The sequence below is a fragment of the Piliocolobus tephrosceles genome, chromosome 21 (assembly GCF_002776525.5).
Source record: "Piliocolobus tephrosceles isolate RC106 chromosome 21, ASM277652v3, whole genome shotgun sequence".
NCBI lineage: Eukaryota > Metazoa > Chordata > Mammalia > Primates > Cercopithecidae > Piliocolobus > Piliocolobus tephrosceles.
This window is the reverse complement of record NC_045454.1, coordinates 42,211,788-42,225,701: the sequence shown is the minus strand read 5'-3', so window position 1 is coordinate 42,225,701 and position 13,914 is coordinate 42,211,788. Positions and strand designations below refer to the sequence as shown.

The 13,914-nt window shown below is 51.4% G+C and overlaps 1 protein-coding gene across 5 annotated transcripts in view; it reads left to right on the top strand.

The window, feature by feature from the left end:
* ILF3 (interleukin enhancer binding factor 3) overlaps nucleotides 1-13,914 on the top strand; it is a 46,106-nt gene that overhangs the window by 26,376 nt on the left and 5,816 nt on the right. For 2 of the 5 annotated variants that reach the window (XM_023194146.2, XM_023194143.2), the window contains exons 5-17: nucleotides 4,503-4,650; nucleotides 5,957-6,048; nucleotides 6,435-6,530; nucleotides 7,144-7,255; nucleotides 7,674-7,771; nucleotides 8,344-8,455; nucleotides 8,544-8,654; nucleotides 9,315-9,514; nucleotides 9,878-10,045; nucleotides 10,466-10,603; nucleotides 10,707-10,883; nucleotides 10,977-11,130; nucleotides 11,257-11,310. In XM_023194146.2, coding sequence (XP_023049914.1) covers nucleotides 4,503-4,650; nucleotides 5,957-6,048; nucleotides 6,435-6,530; nucleotides 7,144-7,255; nucleotides 7,674-7,771; nucleotides 8,344-8,455; nucleotides 8,544-8,654; nucleotides 9,315-9,514; nucleotides 9,878-10,045; nucleotides 10,466-10,603; nucleotides 10,707-10,883; nucleotides 10,977-11,130; nucleotides 11,257-11,310 — 1,660 coding nt within the window. Of the gene's footprint in view, nucleotides 1-4,502; nucleotides 4,651-5,956; nucleotides 6,049-6,434; nucleotides 6,531-7,143; nucleotides 7,256-7,673; nucleotides 7,772-8,343; nucleotides 8,456-8,543; nucleotides 8,655-9,314; nucleotides 9,515-9,877; nucleotides 10,046-10,465; nucleotides 10,604-10,706; nucleotides 10,884-10,976; nucleotides 11,131-11,256; nucleotides 11,311-11,752; nucleotides 13,101-13,914 lie in introns of those variants that run through there. The other 3 variants (XM_023194147.3, XM_023194148.3, XM_023194145.2) reach the window with 3 other exon arrangements.

Below are 13,914 nucleotides of genomic sequence, written 5' to 3'. Positions count from 1 at the left end.
GATCTCCTGACCTCGTGATCCGCCCGTCTCAGCCTCCCAAAGTGCTGGGATTACAGGCTTGAGCCACCGCGCCCGGCCAGATGTGCTCTTGATGTGTGTTATTTCATCTTCCTCTAAGTGGGACAGATGATGTGACAGAGCTGCAGGACAGCTGAGGAATGGATCCCAAGACCCACGGCTGGGCTGTTTGGAGGCATTAGAACCTCTGCCAGGTGTTGCCTCCTCAGGACACAGTCCCCCTGTATTTATGTATAGGATAAGCAAAAAAGAAGTATACAAGCATCTTTGAATCTTTGACAGAGTCTTGTGTCATCCAGGCTGGAGTGCAGTGGCATGAACTTGGGTCACTGCAACTTCTGCCTCCCCTGGCTCAAGTGTTCCTCCCACCTCATCTTCCCGAGTAGCTGGGACTACAGGCGAGCGCCACCACACCCAGCTGTTTTGTGTGTATGTGTGTGTGTAGATGAGCTTTTGCCGTGTTGCCTAGGCTTTTCTTGAACTCTTGATCACGGGCCTGAGCCACCATAGCCTTTGAATGTTTTAGTCTTATTCCTTAGAAAGAAAAACATGATTTACTCACACAGTGCAGATTTGTATTCTCTCACATGGGACTGACAATTTTAGGTTCAGGACAAAACTTAAAATATGCAGCTAATGTAAGTGCATTAGATACTTCTGAGGAGCCATTGAAGATGAAGCTGTGAAATTTTTGTATGATAATTTTCTTTTTTTCTTTTTTCTTTTGAAAGCACATCAGCATAGTGGTAATTCTTTTTCTTTTTTGAGACAGTCTTGCTCTGTCACCCAGGCTGGAGTGCAGTGGTGTGATGTTGACTTACTGCAACCTCCGCCTCCTGGGTTCAAGCGATTCTCCTGCCTCAGCCTCCTGAGTTGCTGGGATTATGGGTGCCCTCCACCAAGCCCAGCTAATTTTTGTATTTTTAGTAGAGACCATATTGGCCATGCTGGTCTTGAACTCCTGACCTCAGGTATTCTGCCTGCCTCTGCCTCCCAAAGTTCTGGGATTACAGGCGTGAGCCACTGTGTCCGGCCCATAGTCGTAATCGGGGGTTGGGGGAGGTAGGTGGGCGGGGGGGGGGGGGGGGTCAGGCGTCTCCCCTCTAGCCTGGGCAACAAGAGTGAAACTCTTGTTGCCCAGGCTAGAGTACAATGGGGTGATCTCAGCTCACCACAAACCCCGCCTCCTGGATTCAGGCAATTCTCCTGCCTCAGCCTCCTGAGTAGTTGGGATTGAAGGCATGCACCACCATGCCTGGCTAATTTCGTATTTTTAGTAGAGATGGGATTTCTCCATGTTGGTCAGGCTGGTCGCTCTGTCACCCAGGCTGGAGTACAGTGGCGTGATCTCTGCTCACTGCAAGCTCCGCCTCCCGGGTTCACACCATTCTCCTGCCTCAGCCTCCCAAGTAACTGGGACTACATGCGCCCGCCACCGCTCCCGGCTAATTCTTCTGTGTTTTTTTTTTAGTAGAGACGGGGTTTCAGTATGGTCCTGATGGCCTGAACCTCGTGATCCGCCCACCTCGGCCTCCTAAAGTGCTGGGATTACAGGCGTGAGCCACCGTGCCCACGCCCCCCCCCCCCCCCCCCCCCCGGTTTTGTTTTTTTGTTTTTGTTTTTGTTTTTTTTTAAAAGGAGACAGGGTGTCTTGCTCTGTTGCCCACTCAGGTACAGTGGTGCTATCTCAGCTCACTACAGTGTTGATTTCTGGCCTCAAGCAATCCTCCCACCTCAGCCTCCTGAGTAACTGGGACCACAAGCGTGTGCCACCATGTCTGGCGAATTTTTAAAATTTTTTGTAGATACGAGGTTTCACTATGTTGTCCTGGCTGGTTTTGAGCTCCTAGCCTCAAGCTATTTGCTTGCCTCAGCCTCCCAAAGTGCTAGGATTACAGGCATGAGCCATTGAGCCTGGCCAGTAATTATTCCTTAAAGATGAAAATAATAGGGATTTGAAAAATCATTTCTAGTGGTTCCTTAAGAGGAATGAATCACCCCCTGCCCTGATAACTTTTGTCAGTGTCTGTTGACAGCGTGGTGGTGGGGTGCTGTGGTGCTGTCAGCACCTGATGGGTAAAAATCAGTGATGCTGCTCAACACCCTATCATGTGCAGAGTAGCTCCCCCAACCAAGAATTTTCCAGCCCAGAAGTTCAGTTGTGCTGAAGTTGAGAAATCCTGTTTCAGATTTTTTCAATGTATTTATTCTCCTCCCAACATACTTAAACATACTTAGCTTCCTTCAGCAAAAATATTTAAAAACTTTAATTTTCTTTTTTTTTTTTTTTTTTTCCGAGACAGTGTCTTTCTCTGTCCCCTGGGCTGGAGTGCATTGGCACAGTCTCAGCTTACTGCACCCTCTGCCTCCGTGCCTCAGCCTCCCAAGTAGCTGGGATTACAGGCGCCTGCCACCACACGTGGCTTTTTTTTTTTGTGACAGAGTTCGCTGTGTCTCCCAGACTGGAGTGCAGTGGCGCAATCTCGGCTCACTGCAAGCTCTGCCTCCTGGGTTCACACCATTCTCCTGCCTCAGCCTCCCCAGTAGCTGGGACTACAGGCGCCCGCCACCACGCCCAGCTGATTTTTTGTATTTTTAGTAGAGATGGGGTTTCACCATATTAGCCAGGATGGTCTAGATCTCCTGACCTCGTGATCCACCCGCCTCGGCCTCCTAAAGTGCTGGGATTACAATCGTGAGCCACCACGTCTAGCCTATGTTTTTATATTTTTAGTATAGACGGAATTTTGTAATATTGGCCAGGCTGGTCTTGAACTCCTGACCTCAAGTAACGCGCCCGCCTCGGCGTCTCAGAAGTGCTGGGATTACAGGCGTGAGCCACTGCCCTCAGCCAAAAGCTTGAATTTTCCTTGTCACGTTATATACGATGGTATCAAGAATAAGGATAGTTGTGAGGGTCGTTGTAGATGTGCATTTGCAGCAAGTACATACTTTTAGATGCATCATAGGATACTGCACACTGGCTATTTCACCGCACACAGGTTTTATTCCACATTGTCTGGCTGCTCATCCCAGCATGGAAGGAGCAGTAGCAGTGGCTGGATGCCCACTCTGCAGTGTCCTCCGCTTTCCGCGCAGTGTCTGGTTGAGGCTTCCAGCAGCCTTGTGGTTTAGTTCATGTCATTAAGTCCATTTTACAGATTAGAGCCGTAAGTCTGAATGAGAGATTTATCCAAAGTTAATTACCCACTAAAGGGCAGAAGGAGGAAAGGAGGGTCTCCTCCTCTTGGATCCTAAACTCTTTGCCATTGCTTTTCCTTTTTTTTTTTTTTTTTTTTTTTGAGATGGAGTCTCACTCTTGTCACCCAGGCTGGAGTGCAGTGGCACGATCTCAGCTTACTGCAGCCTCTGCCTCCCAGGTTCAAGTGAGTCTCCTGCCTCAGTCTTCTGAGTAGCTGTGACTACACGCGTCTGCCATTGCGCCCAGCTAATTTTTGTATTTTCAGTAGGAATGGGGTTTCACCATGTTGGCCAGGTTAGTCTTGAACTCCTGACCTCAGGTGATTCTGCCCACCTCATCCTCCCAAAGTTCTGGGATTACAGGCGTGAGCCACCGCACCTGGCCTAACAATGCTTTTTTGTTTGTTTGTTTTTGTTGTTTTTGAGACAGTCTCTCTCTGTTGCCCAGGTTGGAGTGCAGTGGCGTGATCTCGATTCACTGGAAGCTCTGCCTCCTGGGTTCACGCCATTCTCCTGCCTCAGCCTCCCAAGTAGCTGGGACTACAGGCACCCGCCACCACGCGCAGCTAGTTCTTTTTGTATTTTTAGTAGAGACAGGGTTTCACTGGGTAGCCAGGATGGTCTCGATCTCCTAACCTTGTGATCCCCCCACCTCGGCTTCCCAAAGTGGTGGGATTACAGGTGTGAGCCACTGCACCTGGCCTAACATTGCTTTTTTGTTTGTTTGTTTGTTTTTGTTTTTATTTATTTATTTTTTTGAGACAGAGTTTCTCTGTATTGCCCAGGCTGGACTGCAGTGGCTTGATCTCAGCTCGCTGCAAGCTCCACCTCCCGGGTTCACACCATTCTCCTGCCTCAGCCTCCCGAGTAGCTGAGACTACAGGTGCCTGCCACCACACCCAGCTAGTTTTTTGTATTTTTAGTAGAGACGGAGTTTCACTGGGTTAGCCAGGATGATCTCGATCTCCTGACCTCATGATCTGTCCACCTCGGTCTCCCAAATTGCTGGGATTACAGGCATGAGCCACCATGCCTGGCCTTACCATTGCGTTTTTAAGCCCCTTTTTGAAATTGCTTATTTCACTAGTTACCCCCTCTCTAGTACCCAAAACATGGCCCAAAACCTAGACAGTTAGAGAGATCCTGACACCCCAGGTGAAGTCACTTTTGGGACATCATACCCAAGAAGTTGGCCTTTCTGCTGCAGGAATAGGTGGAGCCAGATAAAATTGTTGATTGCTTTGAGGAGAAAGTGTTTTGAAAGTTGCATTTTGTTTTTTTAGGCTGTAACAGAAGACAAGTATGAAATACTGCAATCTGTCGACGATGCTGCGATTGTGATAAAAAACACAAAAGAGCCTCCATTGTCCCTGACCATCCACCTGACATCCCCTGTTGTCAGAGAAGAAATGGAGAAAGTATTAGCTGGAGGTAGGGAGGCCAAGACAGGCCGGCAGGGCTTTGAAAACGTGGTGTTCCCTCACTATTCAAATGTGCTATTCAGTTTTAGACTGCTTTGGTAAAAGGCTACGTTGTAGATTGACCACCTTTACTCTGAGATCACATCTCCCGTTGGCTTTGAGTACTTGGGAGTTTGACAAAACGGTCACACTAAAAGTGAGTAGCACTTTTCGTAGGGGACTGCACCATTTTCCTTTAACTTCATCCTTGAACATTCTCAAACATGAATGTGGAAGTTGCTTTTCCGTGGAGCCATTCTCTGGCTGTGGAGAAGTGTGTCCCTGGTGATTCTATGGTTTAAGATGAGACAACCAGACGGTTTCTGCATGAGCACCACGTTGGAGTTTACCAACAGCCTGTGCTGCAGCTGAGCTGAGGGCCTCTTCGTTTGTCCTCTGCCGTGGCTCTTATCATCTAAAGTGACAGAAGCACAAAGAGCTGATACAGAGTTTTGGATAAAGTTTAAACAGTTGTCCAATTTTTCAGGCTACCTCATTGGACCTCGCACTAATAATGTGCTCACAGTCCATGGCCCGCCCCTCGTGTGCCTGTCTTCAGGCCTTATCCAAACCCCTGGCGTGCAGATGGCAGAGAAGACCGACGCTTGGCTTGGCCGCAGCATAGGCTGGCATAGCGCCCTTGTTGCTGTTTACCTTTGGTTCTCATAGCTGATTCCGACTACCAAAGCCCTTCTAGTTGATCAACGTAGGGACGCTGGACCTTTGACCAACAGGACTCTCTCTGTCAAGGGCTGGGGCTAGGGCAGTCCCGCCTGGTGGGCGGAGTTGGTCCCCTTTGCCGCATATGCCTTGGGATGGCTGTTGTGGGATGCAGAGAGGGAGTTCCTTTCCTCTCCCCCGGCCTTTTTAATTTTTTTCCTATTGAACATTTTAGCATAGCTAATTTATTGGGAGAACATGGGGAGGAGGCAAGGGAAGAGGATTAGAAGATAGGCTCCACCTATCTCTCCCCTCCCTCATGAGATTATTCCTTTTAGAATAACTCCCCACTTTTGTTTTTATGTTTGTTTTATTTTTTCTTTTTCTTTCTTTTTTCTTTTTCTTTTTTATTTTTGGATGGGGCCTCCAATTTTTACAATTTCCTCACAGGGCAGAGTTCAATGTGCTCTAGTTTCTCCTTCCCTGGTCCAGGGTGGAGATGAATTCAGCTTCTGGGAAACTCAGCTGCCCTTTAGAAAGCTGCCACATCCCCTTTCCACCTGACAGAAACCCCTTGGTCAAACTGTGCCTTGTCTTCTTATTCCATCCATGAATAGAAACGCTATCAGTCAACGACCCCCCGGACGTTCTGGACAGGCAGAAATGCCTTGCTGCCTTGGCGTCCCTCCGACACGCCAAGTGGTTCCAGGTTTGCATTTTGTTCTTCTCTTTGTCTTTTGGTAGAGAATTCCTAAGTTTTAACTTGGCTAACTGTCACCATAAAGATTCCTTAACATTGACGATAGCCGTGCCGAGCTTAGCACCTGCGGTTCCGCAGGTCCTAAAGGAGTGCACCTCAACAAATTCGACCCCAAAAGAGGCTGAGACTGAGTTGGTGGGCTGCTGCTGCTGCTTTGTGTTAAGAGTAACACTTTCTTGTACACGTAGTGAGATTGCGGCTGGCCACACCCTTGGTGGTCTCCATTGTTGACTGTTTACCCTTGGCAAAGCAGCACTGTGACACTTGTGTTGTTCATGTTGACCTGTGCCCTGGGCGGTGCCTCAGACTGAAGAGCCTGTGTTTTGTTCCCCTAGGCTCGAGCCAACGGACTGAAGTCCTGTGTCATTGTGATCCGGGTCCTGAGGGACCTGTGCACTCGTGTGCCCACCTGGGGTCCCCTCCGAGGCTGGGTAAGGCATGTTGCTATGGCTACTAGGGGATGGTGTGTGCAGAGTCTCTAGGATATCCCAGGAACACTTGATGATCACGGGGCCAGAGTGGCCCCTTGACATGTGGCTGGTGTGTACTCTCCAGAGCTGCCTGTGGAGCTGCTCCTGCTTGCCACACCTGGGGTTGGGGTTGGGACAGTGTGGGTCAGGGCTCTTTGCAGGGGTCGCACGGCTCAATCCCAGGAGGAGGCTGGCCAGGAGGTGGGAATGATCCCTCTGGGAAGGTTTGCAGATGCTCTCACGCAGGACCAGTTCTTACCAGCTGTCGCTTTTTTTTTCAGCCCACAGTTGGGGTGGTTTTTATATTTGTAAATAAATGGTTAGATTTTAAGTATGAGATACTACATTATAACCTCAGCTTGGTCTCTGAACTCACACAGCCTGCAGGATGTCATGTCTGGTCCTCCCTGTCCTAGGTGCCCTGGCTCAGGCTTAGCCCTGAGGCTTTGACTTTACCTGACTGGATGGTTATGAGTCCCACGTGTGCCCTGACCCACTCATCTAGTGACAGCTCCCTAGTGGCGGCCAGCCTCATCCTGTAGGCTCTTGGCTCACTGTCCCTCTTCCCTTTCAGCCTCTCGAGCTCCTGTGTGAGAAATCCATTGGCACGGCCAACAGACCGATGGGTGCTGGCGAGGCCCTGCGAAGAGTGCTGGAGTGCCTGGCGTCGGGCATCGTGATGCCAGGTTGGGGCCTTGTGCTTTGCAGGTTGCAGGGAAAGGACAGGGTTCCAGGCCGCCTCTTGGCGGGTACACTGACTGGGTTAGGACAGCAGCAGCCCCGTGTCCACTCCCTAGAGCTGAAGCATGTGACTACCCTCTGGCACCATCATATCCAGCCCTGACCGGGTCCGCAGCCGTCATTCAGAGGGCGGATCCGGGGCAGTGGTGACCCACTCCCACGTGACTTTCTTGCTCTGAGACACTTGTGAATTATTTCTGTCAAGGGCTGGACGCCGAGTGGGTCACCGAGCTAGGCATGTTTTCCAGAGCTGGGTGTGGATGGGGCGCGGGGGGTAACACACCTAGTTCCCTCAGCCAGCACACCTCTTCAGAGATGCTAAAAGATAATCCTCTGCATATCTTCCTTGTTTCCTGCCTTCAGATGGTTCTGGCATTTATGACCCTTGTGAAAAAGAAGCCACTGATGCTATTGGGCATCTAGACAGACAGCAACGGGAAGATATCACACAGAGTGCGCAGGTATAGTCATCGCCATTGCCACCGTGCGCCCTGACCCAGTCTGTAATCACTGGCTTCCAGTTCCATTACTGGGTATTCCCAGGGTAGCCCCTGGACTCGTAGGCTCAGGTCGGGGACTGAAGGCAAAGGGATCGTGTCTGATACAGGGCGCCCCAATCTGGGCTGCTTCTTTCCCCTGGTGCCATGCCTGGTTGTCGTCTGCCCCCTCCCTTGGCTTGCTCGAGTGCCATTTTCGGACACTGAGTGGTGCTGGGAGATGTGTTTGCTGTGCGGACTGCTCCGGGGGACCTTCCCCTGCAGGCTACCACATGGCTCCGTGTGGCAACCAGTCCCCAGGTTGGGGTCTCCTGTATTCCTCTGGAAGGGGGGTGGTCACAGGCTGGCCTTCCCCCACAGCAAGGCTGGACTTGAGCAGTCAGGCTCTCCCCTGGCTGGTGGGGGACCCCTTGCTGTCGTAGAGGAGACCATTAGCAGCCCTTCAGCTCTGCCCCTCCTCAGAAGGCAGTAGTGAGCGCACACTCCATGACTGGGAGCACAGGGCAGCTGAGTCAGAGCCTCTTCCCCTTCTCCAGCACGCACTGCGACTCGCTGCCTTCGGCCAGCTCCATAAAGTCCTGGGCATGGACCCTCTGCCTTCCAAGATGCCCAAGAAACCAAAGAATGAAAACCCAGTGGACTACACCGGTAAGCCCACGGCGGTTGCCTGATGGCTGGGGCTCCAGGAAGAGTGGCCATCTGCATCTCTCAGCCATGACCTGCTCTCTCCTTGCAGTTCAGATCCCACCCAGCACCACTTATGCCATTACGCCCATGAAACGCCCAATGGAGGAGGACGGGGAAGAGAAGTCTCCCAGCAAAAAGAAGAAGAAGATTCAGAAGAAAGGTACAGGCCGGGCGCGGTGGCTCACGCCTGTAATCCCAGCACTGTGGGAGGCCGAGGCGGGAGAATCGCTTGAGCTCAGGAGTTTGAGACTAGCCTGGGCAACATGGCGAAACCTCGTCTCTACAAAAAACACAAAAATTAGCTGGGTGTGGTGGCACACCTGTAGTGCCAGCTACTTGGGAGGCTGAGATGGGAGGATGACTTGAGCCTGGGAGGCGGAGGTTGCAGTGAGCAACTGTACTCCAGCCTGGGCAACAGAGCAAGACCTTGCTTAAATTCAGTGTTGAAAGATTTTAAAAACTAAATAGATAAAAAAGCAGGAAGGTGCAGACATCCCCTCATGCTGCTGCTTTATCCATCTGGTCCTATGAAGGCTCACCCTGAAGCTATAGGGAGCGCTTGCTTTTGTTTCATTTTTCTTACTTGTGATTTCTGAGTCCGTTAACAATGATGAGGCGTGATTGGGGATGTAGAAGATGAGTAGGATGATGGTGCCACAGCTGGAGGCCACAGGAGAGGTGCAAGTTGGGTTCAGTTTGTGTGCCTGCCCCACACACTGTGTTACGCCACAGAGGCAGGCCCCGGGGTTAGGATTGGCAGAGCTCTCGTGGAGACCTGCCATCGTGCTGATCCAGAGCCACCTTGGTGTTCTCTCTGTAGAGGAGAAGGCAGAGCCCCCCCAAGCTATGAATGCCCTGATGCGGCTGAACCAGCTGAAGCCAGGGCTGCAGTACAAGCTGGTGTCCCAGACTGGGCCCGTCCATGCCCCCATCTTTACCATGTCTGTGGAGGTTGATGGCAATTCATTCGAGGCCTCTGGGCCCTCCAAAAAGACGGCCAAGCTGCATGTGGCCGTTAAGGTAAGTGTGGCCAGTGTCACTGTCTTCTAATAGCAGAACCATGATCTTTGTTTTGGGCCCCATATGAGCCATTGTCTCTCAGGGAGGGCATGTAGATCCTAAAAACACATATAGTTAGATGGCAGCTATTTGCAGGTCACATGTGCCAAGAACGCCTTCCCACTGTGGCTGGCAGGCAGAGGGGTCCCCAAACATGGTTGGACATTATGTAGGGCCTCCTAGGAGCAGAAGCTGAAAGGAAACAGCCCTCCTCCAGATGGCTTTCTGGGTGGGTGCCTGTAGGCCATGGGGAGGCCCTGCATGCATGGCTCCCGGGCTGAGCCCTGCTTCACTGGGACCTTGGGGGTCTTGCTACCTCTGCAGGTGTTACAGGACATGGGCTTGCCGACGGGTGCCGAAGGCAGGGATTCTAGCAAAGGGGAGGACTCGGCTGAGGAGACTGAGGCGAAGCCAGCGGTGGTGGCCCCCGCCCCAGTGGTAGAAGCTGTTTCAACCCCTAGTGCGGCCTTTCCCTCAGATGCCACTGCCGAGGTGAGCACATGGTGGGTGCTGGGAGTGACGGCCAGGACAGAGCAGGCAGCCATGTGTCTTGTCAGTGAGGGGGTTACTGGTCCTTGTTAATTTGCCCCAAAAAGCTGACCTTTTAGGCCAGAAGCCCACATAGGAAGTTGGGTGCTGCCCTACAAGCTGTGTCGGGGAGGGCCTTGTGAATGTTGTCTCAGCATCCTAGGCTACATTGGGGTGGCCCTGGGTTGAGAACATGCTGTTCAGAGGGGAGGCACAGGGAAGGGGCACATTGCTGGAAGGCCTTCACTAGAGTCGGTGGAGACTGTCTGGCAAGGACTGGCAGTGTATAAGGAGCAGAGGCCCCGCCTCAGTCCTGCTGCTGCCCCTGTGTGGCTGGAAAGCCCATAGCTGAGTTTGTCGGTCGTCTTTTCTATTTTCCCTGAGAACGTAAAACAGCAGGGGCCAATCCTGACAAAGCACGGCAAGAACCCAGTCATGGAGCTGAACGAGAAAAGGCGGGGGCTCAAGTACGAGCTCATCTCCGAGACCGGTGGCAGCCACGACAAGCGCTTCGTCATGGAGGTGCGCGGCCTGGAGCTGCCTGCTGGGGCAATCCCATAGGGAGGCCTGGGGTCCCCCTGCCCCTAGAGGGAGGCACTGGGTCACCTCTGTCTGCACTTTCCAGGTTGAAGTGGATGGACAGAAGTTCCAAGGTGCTGGTTCCAACAAAAAGGTGGCGAAGGCCTACGCTGCCCTTGCTGCCCTAGAAAAGCTTTTCCCTGACACCCCTCTCGCCCTTGATGCCAACAAAAAGAAGAGAGCCCCAGTACCCGTCAGGGGGGGACCGAAATTTGCTGCTAAGGTGAGCAGTGGCCCTTGAACCTCCTGGCTCAGGCATGGGTTCTCCTGCAATGTGAGCACAAAGGGAATGTTACTTCCCTGTGTTTTTTTCTAGCCACATAACCCTGGCTTCGGCATGGGAGGCCCCATGCACAATGAAGTGCCCCCACCCCCCAATCTTCGAGGGCGGGGAAGAGGTGGGAACATCCGGGGACGAGGGCGCGGGCGAGGATTTGGTGGTGCCAACCACGGAGGCTACATGAATGCTGGTAAGGGCCCTCGTACTGCACTGTCCCCATCTTCCCATGTGCATGCTCTGGGAACAAGTGTGCAGGGCTCCTGGGGTGGGCCTGAGACACTGCTGGTCCCCGGTAACCCTATCTTTCCCCTTCCAGGCGCTGGGTATGGAAGCTACGGATATGGAGGCAACTCGGCGACAGCAGGCTACAGTAAGTGTGTTTCTCTCTGTCTGACCTGGGAAGCAGCCGCAGTGTAGCTTCTGGGCCTGAGTTAGCAAAGGGTGGCCAGAGCAGCCTCGAGGAGGCTGTAGAAGGGGCACACACCTTGTTGCGGTGAATAGGTCACATGGCCCTCGACCCCCCCCCCCCCCCGCCCCGCAGTGGGATTGATTGTGTTAACACACAAACTCGTGTAACTGCAAAGTTCCTTAAAAGTTAGAATTTTAAATTTCTCTGCTTTAAGCCATGCGAAGCACCAATCTTATGAATACGCTTTTCCGGCCAGTGCACAGCTCTTGTCTTGAGAAGGAGCCTTCATTGGGGGGTTACAGGAGCAGAGAAATCTAAAACATGAATTTCAAATGTGGCGCTCTGTGCCCTTTTTCAAAAGAATTCTAATTTCTTCTCTCTGCTCTGTCTCCCCCTTTTGTAGGTGACTTTTTCACAGACTGCTACGGCTATCATGATTTTGGGTCTTCCTAGAGCGTCTAAAAGTATTGCACACAAAATCAACTTTTTACTCCAATTTCCTCCAACTCCAAAACCCAAAGTGTCCGTGCTGTGTCCCTGTGCTTCACTGGGTTTCTCAACCGTGGCTTTTCACCGCAGCTTGTCTGAAACTCTTAGCCTGCAGAATTTAAGACAATGGCAGTTTTTATCGTGATTTGCCTTTGAACTTGGTCCTATTGAAGTTCACACTAAGTGGAAAACAATTTTTTCAGAGAATGTATTTTTGTGCAGAATTGCACAGAATTCTAGAGACAGCGTTGTTCGGCATCAAGGCAAAAGCCCACCTTTGCTTTTTATGGAAAGCATTACTTTATTTAAAGAGACAGACATTGACGCATTTTAATCTACCTTTGTCTTAATTTACAGCAGGTTTTGTATGAATTTTTAACCTTTTAACAAACTCCCAAATCTGGTTGATGCCTTTGACAGTGATGAAAACGATTTCACCACATCTGAATCCAGAGAAACCGGCTTTTTTCTTATTACGAGCATGTGAAAACATTGGGAACGTGGGGAATTGTGTATTGCGCTGAATTAGCTTCTCCCGCCTCTTGTAATGCTCTGGTGGGTTCTTGTTTGGGAATGCAATGTTTTGTGGCTGGTTTAGCTAGAGAGTGAACTCTCAAAGGTATCAAAACTGTGCTTCCATTATTAGTGCAAGAAACAGACAGGCTTTAAGGGGTAGATGACGTGAAATTTTGCAAGTCTTAATTACAGCTGCAGATGCATGGGATTCTGGATTTTTTTGTTTTTCGTTTATTGGGACTTTTAATCAAGGAGAAAGAACCGTGATGTTCCCTGCTTCTCCAGTAAAGGGCTGGCTTTTCCTTGGGCAGAGGTAGTGCTGCTTGCGTGTGCAGCTGCTACAGACTCCAAAGGCATAGAAGTTTCTGTCTACAAACACACACAGAGTCATTCTGGCTCTTTACTGAGGCCCCTGTTTTCTGTCAGGTGTCCTCCTTGGAAACTGGTTTTGGCTCTGATCAGTGGTTATTTTTTGCAGCAAAGCCTGCGTCTGTGTTGACTTGCAAGATTTTGCGTTTATTCAGGCAAAAACTGGTCAAAATGGTTACTACGTGATTTGTTCCCAGAGGTTTGAAACATTCAGTGAAACTTTTTAAAACTTTGATTGCATGATGTATTTTTTTTTTAGAAAGTTATTGTTTGAGAATAATGTCTTTTTATACCAGGAAAATAGTTATCCTGAATGACGTTGAAAACTCCCCCTCCCCTTTATTTTTTTTTAATCAATACATGTGAAAGTAACAAGCCCTCGGCCCTTGCGTCTTCATTCATTCCCGGCTTCAGGCGGGGCGAGGTGGTGTGCTCAGTGCAGGACACTGGGGAAGCTGGGGCAGTGGGGCTGTGGGGTGTGGGTCCTGGGTCCTGGTCGGGGTGTTCTGAAGATCCCATCCTCCCAGTCTCCTCGCTGAGCTGCCGCATGTTCGCTTTCTGGCATTGTGGGACACGTCCTCCCCCTTGGTGTCTTGGCTTTGTGATGGGGGGCGAGGGAGGAGGCCTGCCTGAAGAACACAAACCGAAGGTTGCAGATAGTTTTGTCCACATTGTCGCGTAGGCAGCCCACCACACCAGCGTGGGGTTATACATCTCCAGTGGGTGGAGGCACGTGAGGACTCCCAGTTACCCCACCCAGGAGGCGGTGGGCCCTTGGTGTCCTCAATCTGGGAAGGAAGGACAGGCAGTGTGGGAGTCTCCCCTTCCGTCCCACCCACCCTGGGCCTGGCAGTCTGGGCAGCTTAACTGGGCAAAGGTGGCTGCATTCACAAGCCGACCCGCTCTGAGAGCCCAGGAACTCAGCTGCACCTGCTGAGCGCTTGGGCGTTGCCCAGCTTGGCTAGAGAGCTACCACCATGAACTGGCCTCCCGCCTCACCCACCCTCTCAGCCTTCCCACGCCCGTTTGTGGAGACCCCCTCTGTGGGGCTCCCTTGCAAGGCTTGGGATGCAGCATTCCCTCAGCCAGTGCCATCCCCTTTGTTCCACTCAGGCCTCTGGTGGGGCTGTGTATTGACAAACCTAGTTGACCAGAAGTGGGGTCTCACTGCTACATTTTCAGCTTGCAGCT